Consider the following 13,241-nt stretch of genomic DNA (forward strand, 5'->3'; position numbering starts at 1 on the left):
CATGGGGTGGCTGCTGGGGGTGGGCAGCGGGTCACCGTCCCGGACAGCCCGTCCCTGCTGCCCTCAGGGCGTCTCAGCAGGGTCCCGAGGGCCGGCTCGGACAGTGATGGAATGGGTCGTGCCCGGCCCCGCCAGGTCCCCGGGGCTTTGGGCAGCACGCTCCCGGCAAGGGGCCGCCGGGCAGGATGACACCAACCTCTCCCACGTACCAGGGGAGCGGGTGGGACGGGGCTGAGGCTGCAGGCAGAGGCATTCCTCTTAATCCTTAAAAAAAGGGAGAGGGTTGTTCTGCAAGCTGCTGCGGGGCACCTGCACCCGGGGTTCGTGGTGGGGAGCCCGGGCGAGGGGCCTGGCTGGCAGCGGGGTGCAGCTTCCCAATGTGCTCCACAACGACCACTCTGGGCACTGCTCCGCAGGTTTATTACCATTAATGAATTAGTCGCGTGTTAACGAATGCCTGTGAACAAAGTGCCCATTGTCATCACTGGGATGGGGCTGCAGCAGCGCCACGGGGGGGGGCACGGCAGCTCTGTGGGCACGGCCCCCCTGCAGCACCCTGGCACAGGGTGCTGGGAACCTGGGCTGCTGGCGTGGTGCAAACCCAGCCCTTGCACGGATAAATGCACTTTACATGATGATTGCTACACACCTAGAGGATTATTGATTAACCTTGTGAGATCTGGTAAATCAGGTTACTGCTGCTTCACAGAGGGGTGAATGTTAAATGCTGAAAAACTGAAAAAAAATGAAGGATCTGAGACCGAGCGCTGGGCAGTGGGTCCTGGTGCCCCAGCTCCAAGCAGGGGACACCCCAGTCAGGGATCGAGATATCCACAGCTGGGCAGACACAGCCTGGATGGGAAGGGGCCGCCTTTACTTGGGGTTTGCTTTGCCCAGCCCCTCGCTGCGGTGGTTTTCCAGGTAAACAATCTGGGGGGGCTTTTCAGAGGCGCTGGGCAACCGGGGGCTCGGCAGGTCCCGGGACACAGCCAGGCTCGCCGCCGGGGCTTCCTCGGTGGAGGTCTGTGAGTCTGAGTCTTCGGAGGAGAAACTGCTGTGGCTGGAAACCTGGAAGTACTGCGTGGTGTCCGCCCTCTGGGCCGCCGCCTGGCCTCGCGGGCTGGGGGCTGCCGCCGTCCCGCGCCCCAGGGGCTTGCTTGGAAGGGGGGGACACAAGCGGGCAGCACCCAGAAAACCCGGCTGGGGAGGAGGCGTGGAGGGATGCGTCTGACGGGGTGGGCTGCGCTCCTGGGACGGGTTTCCTCCAGCCCCCTGCCGGGCTCCGCTGTCGCATTTTGGGAGGGAGCCGCTGCCTGCCCTGTGGCACCGCGATGTGTGCTCGCCCTCCTGAACCCCCTCGGAGTGTGGCTGCGGGGATTTTGGCGTCAAGGAGGTGGCTTCACCTGGCTCTGTGCCCACGGCAGGGCCAGGAGTGCTGCTGGCTGTGGGCTGCCCCGAGTCCTGCACCGCTCCCTCGGCCACGGCTCGCTCCGTGCTGGGAGCTGCCGGGTGGGCTGGGGCTGCAGACCCTGAGGAGCCGGGGGCACCCCCCTGCCCGTCCGCCTGCGCTCCCCAGGCCTCCCGCAGCTCTGCCAGCATCTCCTCGAGGATCTGCCGGGTCTCCTGGTACTTGTGCCACGCCTCGGTCCAGGCTCCCAGCCCGCTGCTGCTCTGCATCCTGCGCACCTGCGCCTGCATCTCCTGCAGCTTCTCCATGGAGAACTCCACCGACAGCTTCTGGAAGGAGCTCTCCAGGCACTGCAGAGCCTCCGGGCACCCTGCTGGGCTCCCCCCGTGCTTCACCCGTGCTGAGCACTGCCTGCAGCCCACGTTCAGCCAGGTGATCTAGGAAACAAGACGAGAGCCGCTGGTGATCTCCTGCCCACCCATGCCTGGTGCCCGAGAGGAGCCAAGCACCCACCGTGCTGGAGAACCTGCAGAGCTCGCGCAGCATCTCCAGCTCCGCCTGCCGCCGCTCCACGTGCCTGTAGAAGCTCACCAGCTTCGTCTGGAAAAGGGCTGCGGCCACCTGGAAGGAGTCTGCCTCGGGGAACACCGAATCCTGGACCTCAGCTGCTTCCTGACACAGGGCCAAGCCGTGCCGGTACTGAGCCTGTGGGGCGGTAGGAAGGAAGGAAGGAAGGAAGGAAGGAAGGAAGGAAGGAAGGAAGGAAATGAAGGAAAGAAGGATGCACATTGCCTGCTCGCAGCACAGCGCTGACCTGCTGCCCGGGACCTGGCTGCTCAGGGTGAGATTCTCTGCGGGTCACAGCACTGCCATCAAAGCTGCGTGCTCAGTGCTTGTGCTAAAACAATTCTGGCCATGTGAGAAATGGGGATTCCCAAAATCTCTGCTCTGCCCTGGCTCGGCTCCTCGCACGACCTGGATCATGCTGGCCCCTGCAGATTCACCTTGCTTCTTCCCCCATGTAGTGCGTGTATCTAAAGGGCCTTCACACCGCGGGGGATGTGAGGAACAAATCTGTCACCACACCACTGTCAGATGCACTTGTGGGCTCTGCAGCGTGGCCCTGCAGGGGAGGGGGCTGTGAAGGGATTTCAGGGTTCGGGAACAGCAACCTCAGCCCATCCGGCAGCAGGGAGCAGCGGGCAGCACCCCCAGGACAGCGAGGCTGCAAAGGGGCTGGCAAAAGTGGGAGGATTGGGGCTCAGTGTATAAACTTTGCAGTGATGGTTGAACACTTCTAATCCTGCACGTTCTGATTTCTGCCAAGTGCCAGGCAGAGCGCCTGGGCCAGGCAGCAGCGCTGCTGGTAGCGATGCTCACGGTAAGTGCCATGGAAATTCCCCTCCGAACGTACTGTGGCCTGACGGAGGAACTCGTTAAAGCGCTCGAAGGACTTCTCGAAGCTGTCGGGGCTCCACTCCTCAGCACCCATCTCCTGCAGCCGCGTCGCTCCCTCCCCGTCCAGCCAGCGCCCGAGCTGCAGGGGAGACGGGCGGGGGTCAGGCGGGACCGGCCCCCCCGGCACCTCCCTTTCCTTCCCTGCGCCACCCGGCTCACAGACTGGTTATGCACGGCGGCCCCGCAATTAAAATCAAAGCTCAGGCAATCCTGTTATTATCTGCACTTCCTCCATCATCAAAACTGAGGAAATATGTGAAAATGTCTCTGCGGCGTTCCCCCTGGACAGCTCTAAGGTGCCGTGCCTGGGGGGCTCTGGCTCTGGCCAGCTCCTGGGGCTGCTCCGCTCACCTTGCTGAACTCAGCCTCCAGCTCCCGAACTTTTCGGAGGAACTCCAGGCGCTCCAGGCAGCTGTTGGACTGAGACACCAGGTCGTGAACCTCCTCCTCCAGCTGGTTGTACAGCCCCTCGGCTGCCTCCATGCTGGCCCTGATGGGGGGGAGATGGGGAGATGTGGAGATTGGGGGTGTGGGGGACAGCGGGGCTGCCTCTGCCCCGTGGCAGGGTGCAGGGCTGGGTGCCCGAGGGCTGGCTCCTCGGCTGCTCTGTGCCTCCCAAAGCCTCTGGCTGAGGCAGCTCTCACTGGGCAGGAGCCTCTGCACGCACTGCAGGCAGCCGGCAGCCACAGAGCAGCAGGAGCCAGCCAAGCCGCCTCCTCACCCCCACCCTGAGCCCCCTCACAGCCCACCCGTGACGTGTGGGACCTGCATGAGGGCATCCCCAGGCTGGGGGCGCACTGGGCAGCAGGCAGCACGCACCAGCCCCATCACCACGCGTGCTGCAGGGGAGCACAGGGACACTGATGTGCCCAACACGGGGACTGCCGTGTCCTGAACTCCCCATCCCATGAGGTGAGCGGGGCTGAAGGCATCAGGCAACATTGGGATGGGGTTTGGTGTAGGACAGCCCAGGGAAGGGAGCAGGGGGCAGCAGTGGGACCGGTGCTGCAGGCGTGTGTGCGTGCGCCGCCGAGCGTGAGCGGCGTTGCTGGACACGAGCAGCAGTGCTGCATGCGTGCGGCACCACGGACACGTGCGGCATCGCCGGGGCCTGGCCCCATCTAGTGGCTCTGCCTGAAACCAGCCCACGGGGCTCGCTGCAGGCGGCCTCGAGCAGCCCAGAGCCCGGTCCAAGGCCGTGGGATGACGGCAGAAATCCTGCACCAGGCCATCCAGCTGCAGGGAGGTTGCGGGGCAGGAGCGGGCACGGAGCCAGCGCTGGGACGCGCTGGGAAGATGCTGGTGCTGGTAGGACCCAGGCTGTCCCCAGGGAGGTGGCTCTGTCGGGTCCCAGTCCCCCCCTCGCCATCGCAGCCACCCTGTTCCTACCTGACGTGTGGCGAGGTGCTGAGCCGGGCGGCCTCCCTCCGCAGCCGTGCCAGCACGGCCCCCCCCTCGCGCTGCAGGCGGACCAGCTGCGGGTCGCTCAGCACCCTGCGCATCAGCTCCTGGTGCCGCCCGATGCACGCGGCCGCATCCTGCCAAGGGACGGACACGGGCCTCAGCTGGGGGCTCGGGATGAGCAGATCAGGGCTGTGCCGTGAGGGAAAAGAGATGGGGACAGCCCCCCGGTACCTGTGTCCCCGCCAGGCCGTCGGCGCTCCGCAGCTCCTGGATGCAGCTCTGCAGCAGCTCCGACGCCCGCCTGAGGCTGGCTGTGAAGGGATGCAGCTTCTGCAGGGGGAAGCACCGGGGTGAGCGGGGCTGGGCGGCTGTGCGGGCAGCGGGACAGGAGCAGAGGCTGCAGGGAGGAGGCAGAGGTGCAGAAGGAGGAGGAGCGGCACTGCCAGGCCAGTGGGGAATATTTTGGGGACACTGCGTGAAGGCCGGTGAGGAAGGGAGCGGAGGTGGATGTGGGTGCGAAGCCAAAGGCAAGCGTTCCTATTGCTCTCCTGGGGATGCCCGTGAGACACAAAAGCTGCTCCATGCTTAGAGCCTCGGGGACAGAGGGGCACCGCGGGAAGGTGAGGAGACAGCTGACGGCGTGATCACAGACACCTGGAAGAACTGAACCCACTCGCCGTGGCAGTAGGGGAAGGTGCCGTCCAGCTCCGCTGTCACCTGGGAGCTGTCGACGTAGCGGCCCAGGGCCTTCAGCGACGTCAGGGTCTCCACCTGCGGGGCAGGAGGCTCGTGAGTGCTGCAGGACCATGCCAGGTCCTAACCCCAAGAATTCCCCAGGGACAGTGTGGAGCTGGTGGCCGAATCCCTCCTCCCCACACCCCCATGAGCGCCCCATGAGCTCCCCCGGGGCTGAGCATGCCAAGCTGCATCCCCCTGCAGCTCCACCGCGTTTGGATGCACGGGAGATCACCCAGACTGCAATAATCTGCCACGACAGCCATGCCAGGTAACCAAGCCCATTAATATTTCACATTATATTAATTAAACAGAGCAGCACTAGAAGAAGAATAAGCCCTGTCAAGCTTAGATTTGTTATCCCAACACCTGTGTCCAAACAGTGGCAGTGACTGGGGAGGCACCCGCCAGCAGACCCTTAGGGGCAGCAGCCCCGGTGCGGTGGGGACCTGCCTGGGGTCCCCAAGCAGGGGACCCTGAGGAGGGGTCAGGGGCTGGATGGGGACGGCTGCCCTCACCTGCATGCCGGGCAGCCTCTCGCGGTGGGCGCCCAGCTCCTTGTCGGCCAGCAGCAGCACGCCGTGGATGCAGCCTGGCGAGACGCTCTGCGGAGGCAGGGGGGAGTCACCCGGGGCAAACCCCAGCGCGCTGCCCGCGGGCTGCCCGTGGTGATGCCAAAGCCAGGGGAAAACAAAGGAAAAGGCTCCCAGGGCTTGCTGGCATGTGGAATGGAAACCAATTGCTCAGGGCACAGCCCTGTCCCCAGCCAGCACAGCGGCTTCCCTGGCAGAAAGGGCCCATGGAGAGGAACCAGCCAGCACGTCCCTCCCCAGCACCAGCGGTGTAGAGGATGGATCCTGCCAGGGCTGAGACCTTTGGTCCTGAACGGCAGGGGCAGTGGGGCTGGTATTTACAAGGCCAGGGAGTGCAAGAGCCTGGCGTGGGCTCTCTGTGGAGCAGGGGACTCTGTCCTGGTCGGGCACTGTCTGTGCTGCTGTGGACGTGCCCAGAAATTAGAGACTTAACGGCAACTTTGGGAACAAAGGGGCGGTTGTTTAAGTGTTGCCAGTCCCGTCAGGAGATGAGAATGTCTGCCGGGGAGAAAGCAGCAAGAGAGACGTGTTTTTTCTAGATAAATATATTGTGATGATGCAGCAGGCAGCTGAGATCTGCCCCAGTAAACCCACCCCATGGTGCTTACAGGTAAAAATCCGTGAGTGAGATAAAAGCACGGCCTCGGGCATCCCAGGGGGGCTGCCAGCAAGACTGCTCTGAGCTGCAGGGTCTGGATGTGGCTCTCAGGATCCCACCAAAGAAGGGCTGACACTGTCCCCCATGGGACAGGGCCTCCCAGCACATACCTGCCACCAAGCACTCGGCCCCACGTACCTGGACGGAGCGGAGAGCAGAGAACAGGGCCGGGGAGGGAGGCTGGCGCCTGGCGTCCACCACGGCCGTCAGCCCGCTGTCCTTCGCGTCCTTCCTAGCCCAGGGAAATAAAGCACAGTGACAAGGGGGCAAATTCTGCTGGTCGGCAGTGGGTGCCCCCTCGGACTAGACCCACTGGAAGACCGGGCAGCACTGCCCCTCGAAGGAACAGCAGCACGGGGGCCACGGCTGAGCCCCAGCTGGGGGCAGTGCAGGATGGCACCACCAGCACCACCAGCCCTCAGCAGGGGCACGGGGTCCTCACCCCTGCCCCAGGGTGACTGCGGTGGGGACTGAGGACACGAGGAGTGTGCAGGATGTGCCCAACCAGTGTGTGCCCAACGCGGAGCATGCAGGACACAGGGCACCCGTCCTGGAAGCCCCCGAGCCAGGAAGCAGCCGGGGGGGTCCCATCAGGTCCACCCGGCCCTTACCTGGGGAGGGAGCAGAGGCAGAGGAGGAGCTTTGCCAGCTCAGCAGCAGAGCACCAGGCGGCCCCCCAGGCACTGCCACTGGTGGTCACCTGCAGGAGGGCCCTGCCCAGCTTGTCCGTGCCACCTGCGGGGGAAAGTGGGTGAGTGACCGGGTGAGTGACCCCCTCCCATGGGTGCACAGCCCGCACCGAGACAGCACTGCCCCACCAGCACCAAGAGGCGGTGGCTGCCCGGCCCCAGCTCCCTCCCAGCCCTTCAGCAGGGGCAGCGAGAGCCGTGCCAGCCCACGAGGGCTCTCGCACCAGCACCAGCCCTGGCATTTCCAGGGCCAAACTGCTGGGGATGCTTTTCCTTAAAAAAAAAAAAAAAAAAAAAAAAAAAAAAAAAAAAAAAAAAGACGGTTTTGCCAGAGTATTCCAGCTCTTGGGAAAAGGAAGTATCCAAACATTTAGCATTTGGCAGCTAAAAGCTGAAAAGCTTCATTTCTGAGGAATGGTGTGGGAGGGCTCCGTGCAGCTGAGCACAGTGTCAGCTGCCTTTTTAACGTCTTTTTAAATTATTATTATTTTTTTCCCAGCTGAAAGGAAATTTTCCACCTGGGGGCTTTCTGGACTCTAGCAAAGCCCTGGAACCCCCCCTCCAGACCCCCCCCCTCCAGCAGAAAGGCCCCTCCAGCCCCCGTAGCCGGCGGTACCTGGCAGGCAGACGATGCCGGAGCGCAGGAGCCCGGCGTGCAGCTCCTGCCAGGTCGGTGGCTGCCGGCTGCGGGGTGCCACGGGGCCGTTCTGGACGCTGGTGCTCTGCAGGGACCGGTCCTCCGTGGGGGCTGCAGCCGCTGCATCCGCCCCTGCCCGTGGGAAGAGAGGAGAGGAGCTGGCAAAGGGCGGTGGGGCAGCGAGATGCAACCCCCCCGCGGTCCCGCTCGGTCGTCACCTTTCCCGGCTGCCTTGGCTCTTCCCATCCTGGGCGAGTAAATGGCTGACACCTTCTTCCAGCCCCCCTCGTGCTGGCTGGCAGAGCCGTCCCCGGGTGCTGATCCCAGCCGTGGGCCCTTCAGGAAGGAGAACTTGTGGCCAGAGCCTGCAGCCTCTGAGCGAGCAGGGGCTGGGGGGAGCCGGGGGCTGCCCGGCCCTGCCGCCTCCCCCCCTGTCACCCCTGGCCTGGCCCTGTGGGGGCGGTGGGCGAGCAGTGGGGGGCTGCTGGGGTGGAGGTGGCCAGCCCTGCTGCTGCTTGCTGCGGGGGTCTTACAGGGGGCAGCGGGGGGCACGGGGCCGTCCGGCTCCTCCAGGATGGCTGCCATCAGCCCGGGGCCGAAGCTCACCGGGTTCTGCAGGGCGGCCAGGTAGGAGTCGCGGTGGCGGCACCGTGGGCCGTGCAGCCCCGGCTCCCCGCTCAGCCTCCTCTTCTGGCACGGGCTGCAGGGACCCTCCTGCGAGCTCGGCCCCCCGCCACGGGGCCAGGAGCCCACCCCTGGGCCCCCGCTCGCCCAGGGCAGCGCCGCCGCAGCCCCCTGCCCCAGCGGGTGGGTGGGCGGCAGGGACCTGGCCAGGAGGTCCAACTTCTCCTGGGAGAGGTCCAGCAGGTCCACGTACTCCCCCTCCAGGTTCTGGCTGATGATCTCCTGCAGGCTGGGCACAGCCAGCACGGCCGGCGTCTGCCGCGAGGCAGCCTGGTCCACCTTGATCAGCCCCGGATATCTCCCCTGCTTTGACTTCCAGGAGGCGTCCTTGCAGCCTGGGATGGTGCCTGTGATGTTGCTGTAGGGCTCGGGGGTGCTTTCCGGGCTGCGGGGTGCAGGCGTGATCGCTGCTGCCGGCTCAGGAGCGGGGCCACCCGGGGCACCCGTGGGCACGGTGTCGGGTCCAGCTTTGGGCTTGTCAACGAACTCTGGCGTGGCGATCTTGCTCCACGGCAGCGGGGCGATGCCGTTCTCCGTGGCCACCAGGCAGGTGTGCAGGGGGGGCCCGGCATGGTCGCAGTTAATTTCCTCCAGCCACTCGTTGGTGAAGAGCAGCGCGTAGGTGGCCTCGGGGATGGGCGTCTCCTCCACGCTGCGCAGGTCGTGCGAGAGGTGCTTGACGGTGATGCGCGCCGAGTGCTCCTCGCACGGCTCCGCTTGCAGGTAGAAGTCCCCGGAGCGCAGCAGGAGCGGGTTGAGCGGCGCCAGGTGGACGACCACTTTCTCGTGCAGACACAAGGGCCAGCCTTCATGGAGAAAGATGCAGTTAAAGTAGGGAGCCTGGGAGGGAGGAAGAACACAGGGCATCAGCACGAGCCTCCGCCTGCTCCCGTACCCTCCCAGCTCAGCCCCGTGTGCTCTCCCCGGGATGGGGACTGAAGAGCCCACAGACCCTCCAGGATGTCCCTGTGTGGAGCCCACCCATCAATGCTCAGCCTGTGGCCATTCCCGGAGGTGCTGTGTGCTCCCCCCATGCTAATGGGGCGAGGTGGTGCAGGAGGGTCACCTCCCAGTGTGCTGGGGTCCGTGCCAGGCACAGCACAGCACCCGCTCTGCGGGGAGGGCACAGGGACAGGGGTGGGGACGTGCAGATGGGGAGCCCACAGCTCAGGATAGGGCCCGGCCCCACAGGGCATCACACATGAGGGCAAAATTAGGCACGGGAAGCAAGGTGTGGGTATGTGTGAGCTTACACAGGCCGCCTGCCGCACGTGCTCGAAGAGGCGCTTGGCTGGGATGAGGAACTCGAGCAGGCAGCAGAGCCCGTCCCCGCGGTAGCTGGTCTCCAGCAGGCGGAAGACCTGGCCCAGCACCGTCGGGGCCGTGGCTTCGAAGGGTGGGTAGAGGGCACGGAGGGCGCCCTGCACCGCCGCGTCCAGGGACTGCGCGTCCTGCGGGAGAAAAATGTCACCGGTGGGGAGAGCGGCCCCGGGGTGAGGTGCCCGCACCCCTCGGAGCCTGCGCCACCATCCCGAGCCACATCCACCTGCAGCACGGCCGAGCTCGGGGCTCAAACCCGTCCTGTGCTGGGAGCTGGGGAGAAAGAGGGCACAGAGTGCACAGAGCGCCGCACAACGGGGGCACGAGCACGGTGGGTCCAGCTCCCGGAGCTCGCTGGGTTTGGCTGTGGTTTAATGAGCCTTAATGAGCCTGAGAGAGGCACCGAGCGCAGCCCGTGGCCCTGCTCAGACAGCCGCCGAGCAGCAGCCGAGGGGTTAAGCTGAGCCCCGGAGATGTGCCGCGCTCAGCAACTTGTAGGAATGCAGCAGCCGGAGGGAGATGGAGAAAGGACAAACATCTGAAGATGGATGGAGTGTTTCGGTTCAGACCCACTGCTGGATCCAATGAACTCAAAATTAATCACTGGAGTGTTTTCTGGGAAGTGCTCTGCTGGGTCAGAGCCCCGTCCCGCCAAGGAACGGACTTCCAGACTGGGTCAAGAACACCGGGTTTTGTGCCGTGCTAATATTGCCTCTCTGAGTTTGCTCTCCCAGCTTTGCAGAAGACGTTAATTACCCAGAGCTCACAGACGCAACGGTACATGGAAGGAAGCATTCAGACCATCCGTATTAAATCTCAGCTGCATCACAGAGAGTGCAAGGGTGAATATAAACATGGATGCAGAAAAGAACGCCATGCCAGTGAGCAAGGATGACAGAGATGTCGATGTCTCCAGCTCGTTGGGGGTATTTCTGCCAGAGAGGCTCCAAGAAGCACCAAGACTGCAGCTTGCTCTTAGCCCCGTAGCGCACAGAGCGAGGGGTGCTCCATGGCACCGGGGGGCCGGGCACGAGCTGGAGGTGGGAACGGGCTTCGGGCAGCCATCTGTGGGGTCTGGGAGCCCACCCAGAGACAATGTGGCCTTGGTTAATGCAGCTTAATTAGCTTTAATGTGCTTTAGCTAAAGCACTTTGCAGTCACACTTTGGTTAATTCTTCTTGACACTTTCTGTGTCTGTACCCAGAAATGTGGCACCATCGTGCCTGGAAGGAGGAGCTGCGGGGCCTGGGCAGAGAGGGAGAAAGCGAGGCCCTGCTCACTGCCTGGTCTGCACGTGCGTTCCCTGCGGAGCGTGCCAATGACCGCCGATTTTCTCACACTTGGTCTGCCTGCATGACATCCCTTCCTGGGGGGCCTCCTGTCCCGACACCCCGAGCTCGGCTCCTTCCCATCCTGTGCGGTGGCGCAGAGCAGGGCCAGGGATGGGCCAGCCCTGCACAGCTCTGGCACGTCCCAAAACCAGCTCTTCTGAAACCAAACCAAAGTCTCCCCGGCCAAGCTCATTTGGCACTGATGAAAAAGCAAAAGAAATCAGAAAGAGAAGCCTGGACACAGGGAGCCACGGGGCTGCTCCATGCCACGGGCAGACTGCGGTCTGGAGGGGCGAGAGCGTGCACGGTGCCAACAGCCCCATCCCAAACCCAATGACACCCCAATGCCATCCCCCCAGGACCCCACGCTGCCCTCCCTGTCCCGCCTGGCTGCCACTTGCTGCGGGGAAGGTGCTGAGCCAGCAGAGCCTGGGGGTCACTGGTGGACCCACAGCCAGGGTAAAGTGGGGCGTCAGAGCGGGGACGGCCCCGCAGCAAGGTTTGGCAACCTCATGGCTCTCAACAAATCCCAGCCACAAGGTGGATTGCTACGGGACGGATCCACTGAGTAACCAGAGGCACTTTCCTGCAGATGGAATAAAACTGCACAGAACTTCCTAAGGCAGCAGGGCCGGCGTCAGCCAAAGTCAGGAGAAAAGTATTGACTGATGGAGGCACCAGATACAGCCTGGGTTGTGCTGAGGAATATTTTGGCCTAGAACGACCAGAAATGTTTTTGTTAAGTGTCACAAAGCACTTCATCACTGTGAGAGGTTTTTGGGGTAAACACAGCGCAGCAGCTTTGTGTTCGTGCGAGAGGCTGAGGAGAGCCTGGCCAGGGAGTGATTAGGAATCAAAAAGGAACCAATTAGCCCACTTCCCTCCACCAGCTGCAAGGGAGTGCAGAAATGAAACAAAAGGCATTAGGGAGCATAAGGAGATTTACATTTGCAAAGCTATTTCCATTTTAATAAGCCAAAGTGCTGTTAAATAGAGATTGATATTTCTCCCCAAATACCCATATTTTTCAGAAGTGGTTTATACCAACACGGCGAGCTGGGCTTTGGTGTTTTGGTGCGGGGAAGTTGTTTAACTCATACCCAAAGCCACAGGGTGACTCCGCTCCCTCTCCTCTCCCCAGCTGAGGAGGGAGTGAGGTTTGAGCAGTAGGGCCAGCAGCGAATAACAGCTCCTCTCCCTCTTCCACAGTTCCCCATCAGCGAGTTTGGCAGGGCAGGATGCAAACGCTCACCCACAGCCCCGGCACGGAGTCAGAGGCCAGCGCTCAACACAGCATCGCCCGGGAGCCCAAGGCACCAGCGTGTGCAGCTGCAGGGATGGACGGACAGACAGCCTGGGGGGGACGTGCTGCACGTCCCTCTGCCCGCAGGGCCGGCACGGCTCAGGCAGCAGCACCCACTTGTTGCACCCCAAGTTTTGCAGGGAACTTGAAGCCCTCAGGCCCCGCGCATGGCTCGCCTCGAGCCCGCTGCCACCCGACGCCTCCGCGCTCGGTGCCAGCCTCGTGCTCGGGCACACGGGGCGTGGGCAGCAGGTGCTGGGGGCAGCAGCAGCGTAAAGGATACGAAAGCAGAAGGCATTACCATGCTCAATGGGAAGTGGCAGAGGGCCCGGGGGAGACCGCGGCAATAACTGTCCCTTCCCTCTTCCTTCCGCGGGGCCCGAGCGCTGCTTTATTGCCCGCAGCTGTCCCGCCGTGCTCCGCCGCTCCGCTGCGGCTTCTCCCCGGCTGTTGGCTCCGTGATGAGGTCCCGATGCCCCAAGACGTGGTCCGGGTGCCCCACGATGAGGTCCCGGTGCCCCGTGGGTGCTGTGGGGCTGCCGCCACCCCCGGCCCCATCGGCGCGCCCGGGCCGTCCGACGGGCAGGCTCCCTCCCACCGGCCGCGTCAATGTGGGAAAAAAAATAGAAAGAAAGAAAGAAAAGAAGAAGAAAAAGAGCGAGCCCCGCTGGCGGGGGAGGGGAGGGGAGGGCGAAGGGGAGGAGAGGAGAGGGAGGGGAGCGGAGGAGAGGGGAGGGGAGGGAAAGGAAGGGGGGCGCAGCAGGGGCTGCCTGTGGGACGCGGCGCTCGGGCTCGGTGGCTCCGGCTGCCAGCACTGCTCGGCCACGGGGCGCCGAGTGGGGTGTCCTTTGGGTGTCTTTTGAGTGTCCTTTGGGTGTCATTTGGGTGGCTGTACTGTGGCCATGGGGACGCCCACAGCCCCGGCACGGAACTGTCCCGATGCCAGCCCCGTGCCCACGGGGGCCACGCTCCCACCCACTCCGCTCCCCCCACGCTGAGCCCCCACCACGGGGCTGCGCTG

The 13,241-nt window shown here is 63.8% G+C and overlaps 1 protein-coding gene across 1 annotated transcript; it reads right to left on the reverse strand.

Moving 5' to 3' along the window:
• Positions 1 to 446: 446 nt before the first annotated feature.
• On the reverse strand, positions 447 to 12,649 carry KIAA1755. The gene is made up of 14 exons (XM_082773641.1): positions 12,522 to 12,649; positions 9,520 to 9,717; positions 7,801 to 9,106; positions 7,562 to 7,714; positions 6,868 to 6,991; positions 6,395 to 6,488; positions 5,524 to 5,610; positions 4,925 to 5,041; positions 4,502 to 4,600; positions 4,256 to 4,404; positions 3,218 to 3,356; positions 2,823 to 2,945; positions 1,922 to 2,113; positions 447 to 1,845 (listed from the first exon to the last, which is right to left on the reverse strand). The coding sequence occupies exons 1-14, from the start codon at positions 12,522 to 12,524 to the stop codon at positions 874 to 876; spliced, it is 3,756 nt and encodes a 1,251-aa protein (XP_082629767.1). The 5' UTR covers positions 12,525 to 12,649; the 3' UTR covers positions 447 to 873.
• Between the last annotated feature and the right edge of the window lie 592 nt (positions 12,650 to 13,241).

Source organism: Aythya marila (genome assembly GCF_965140915.1).
Source record: "Aythya marila genome assembly, chromosome: 16".
In the NCBI taxonomy this organism is placed as follows: domain Eukaryota; kingdom Metazoa; phylum Chordata; class Aves; order Anseriformes; family Anatidae; genus Aythya; species Aythya marila.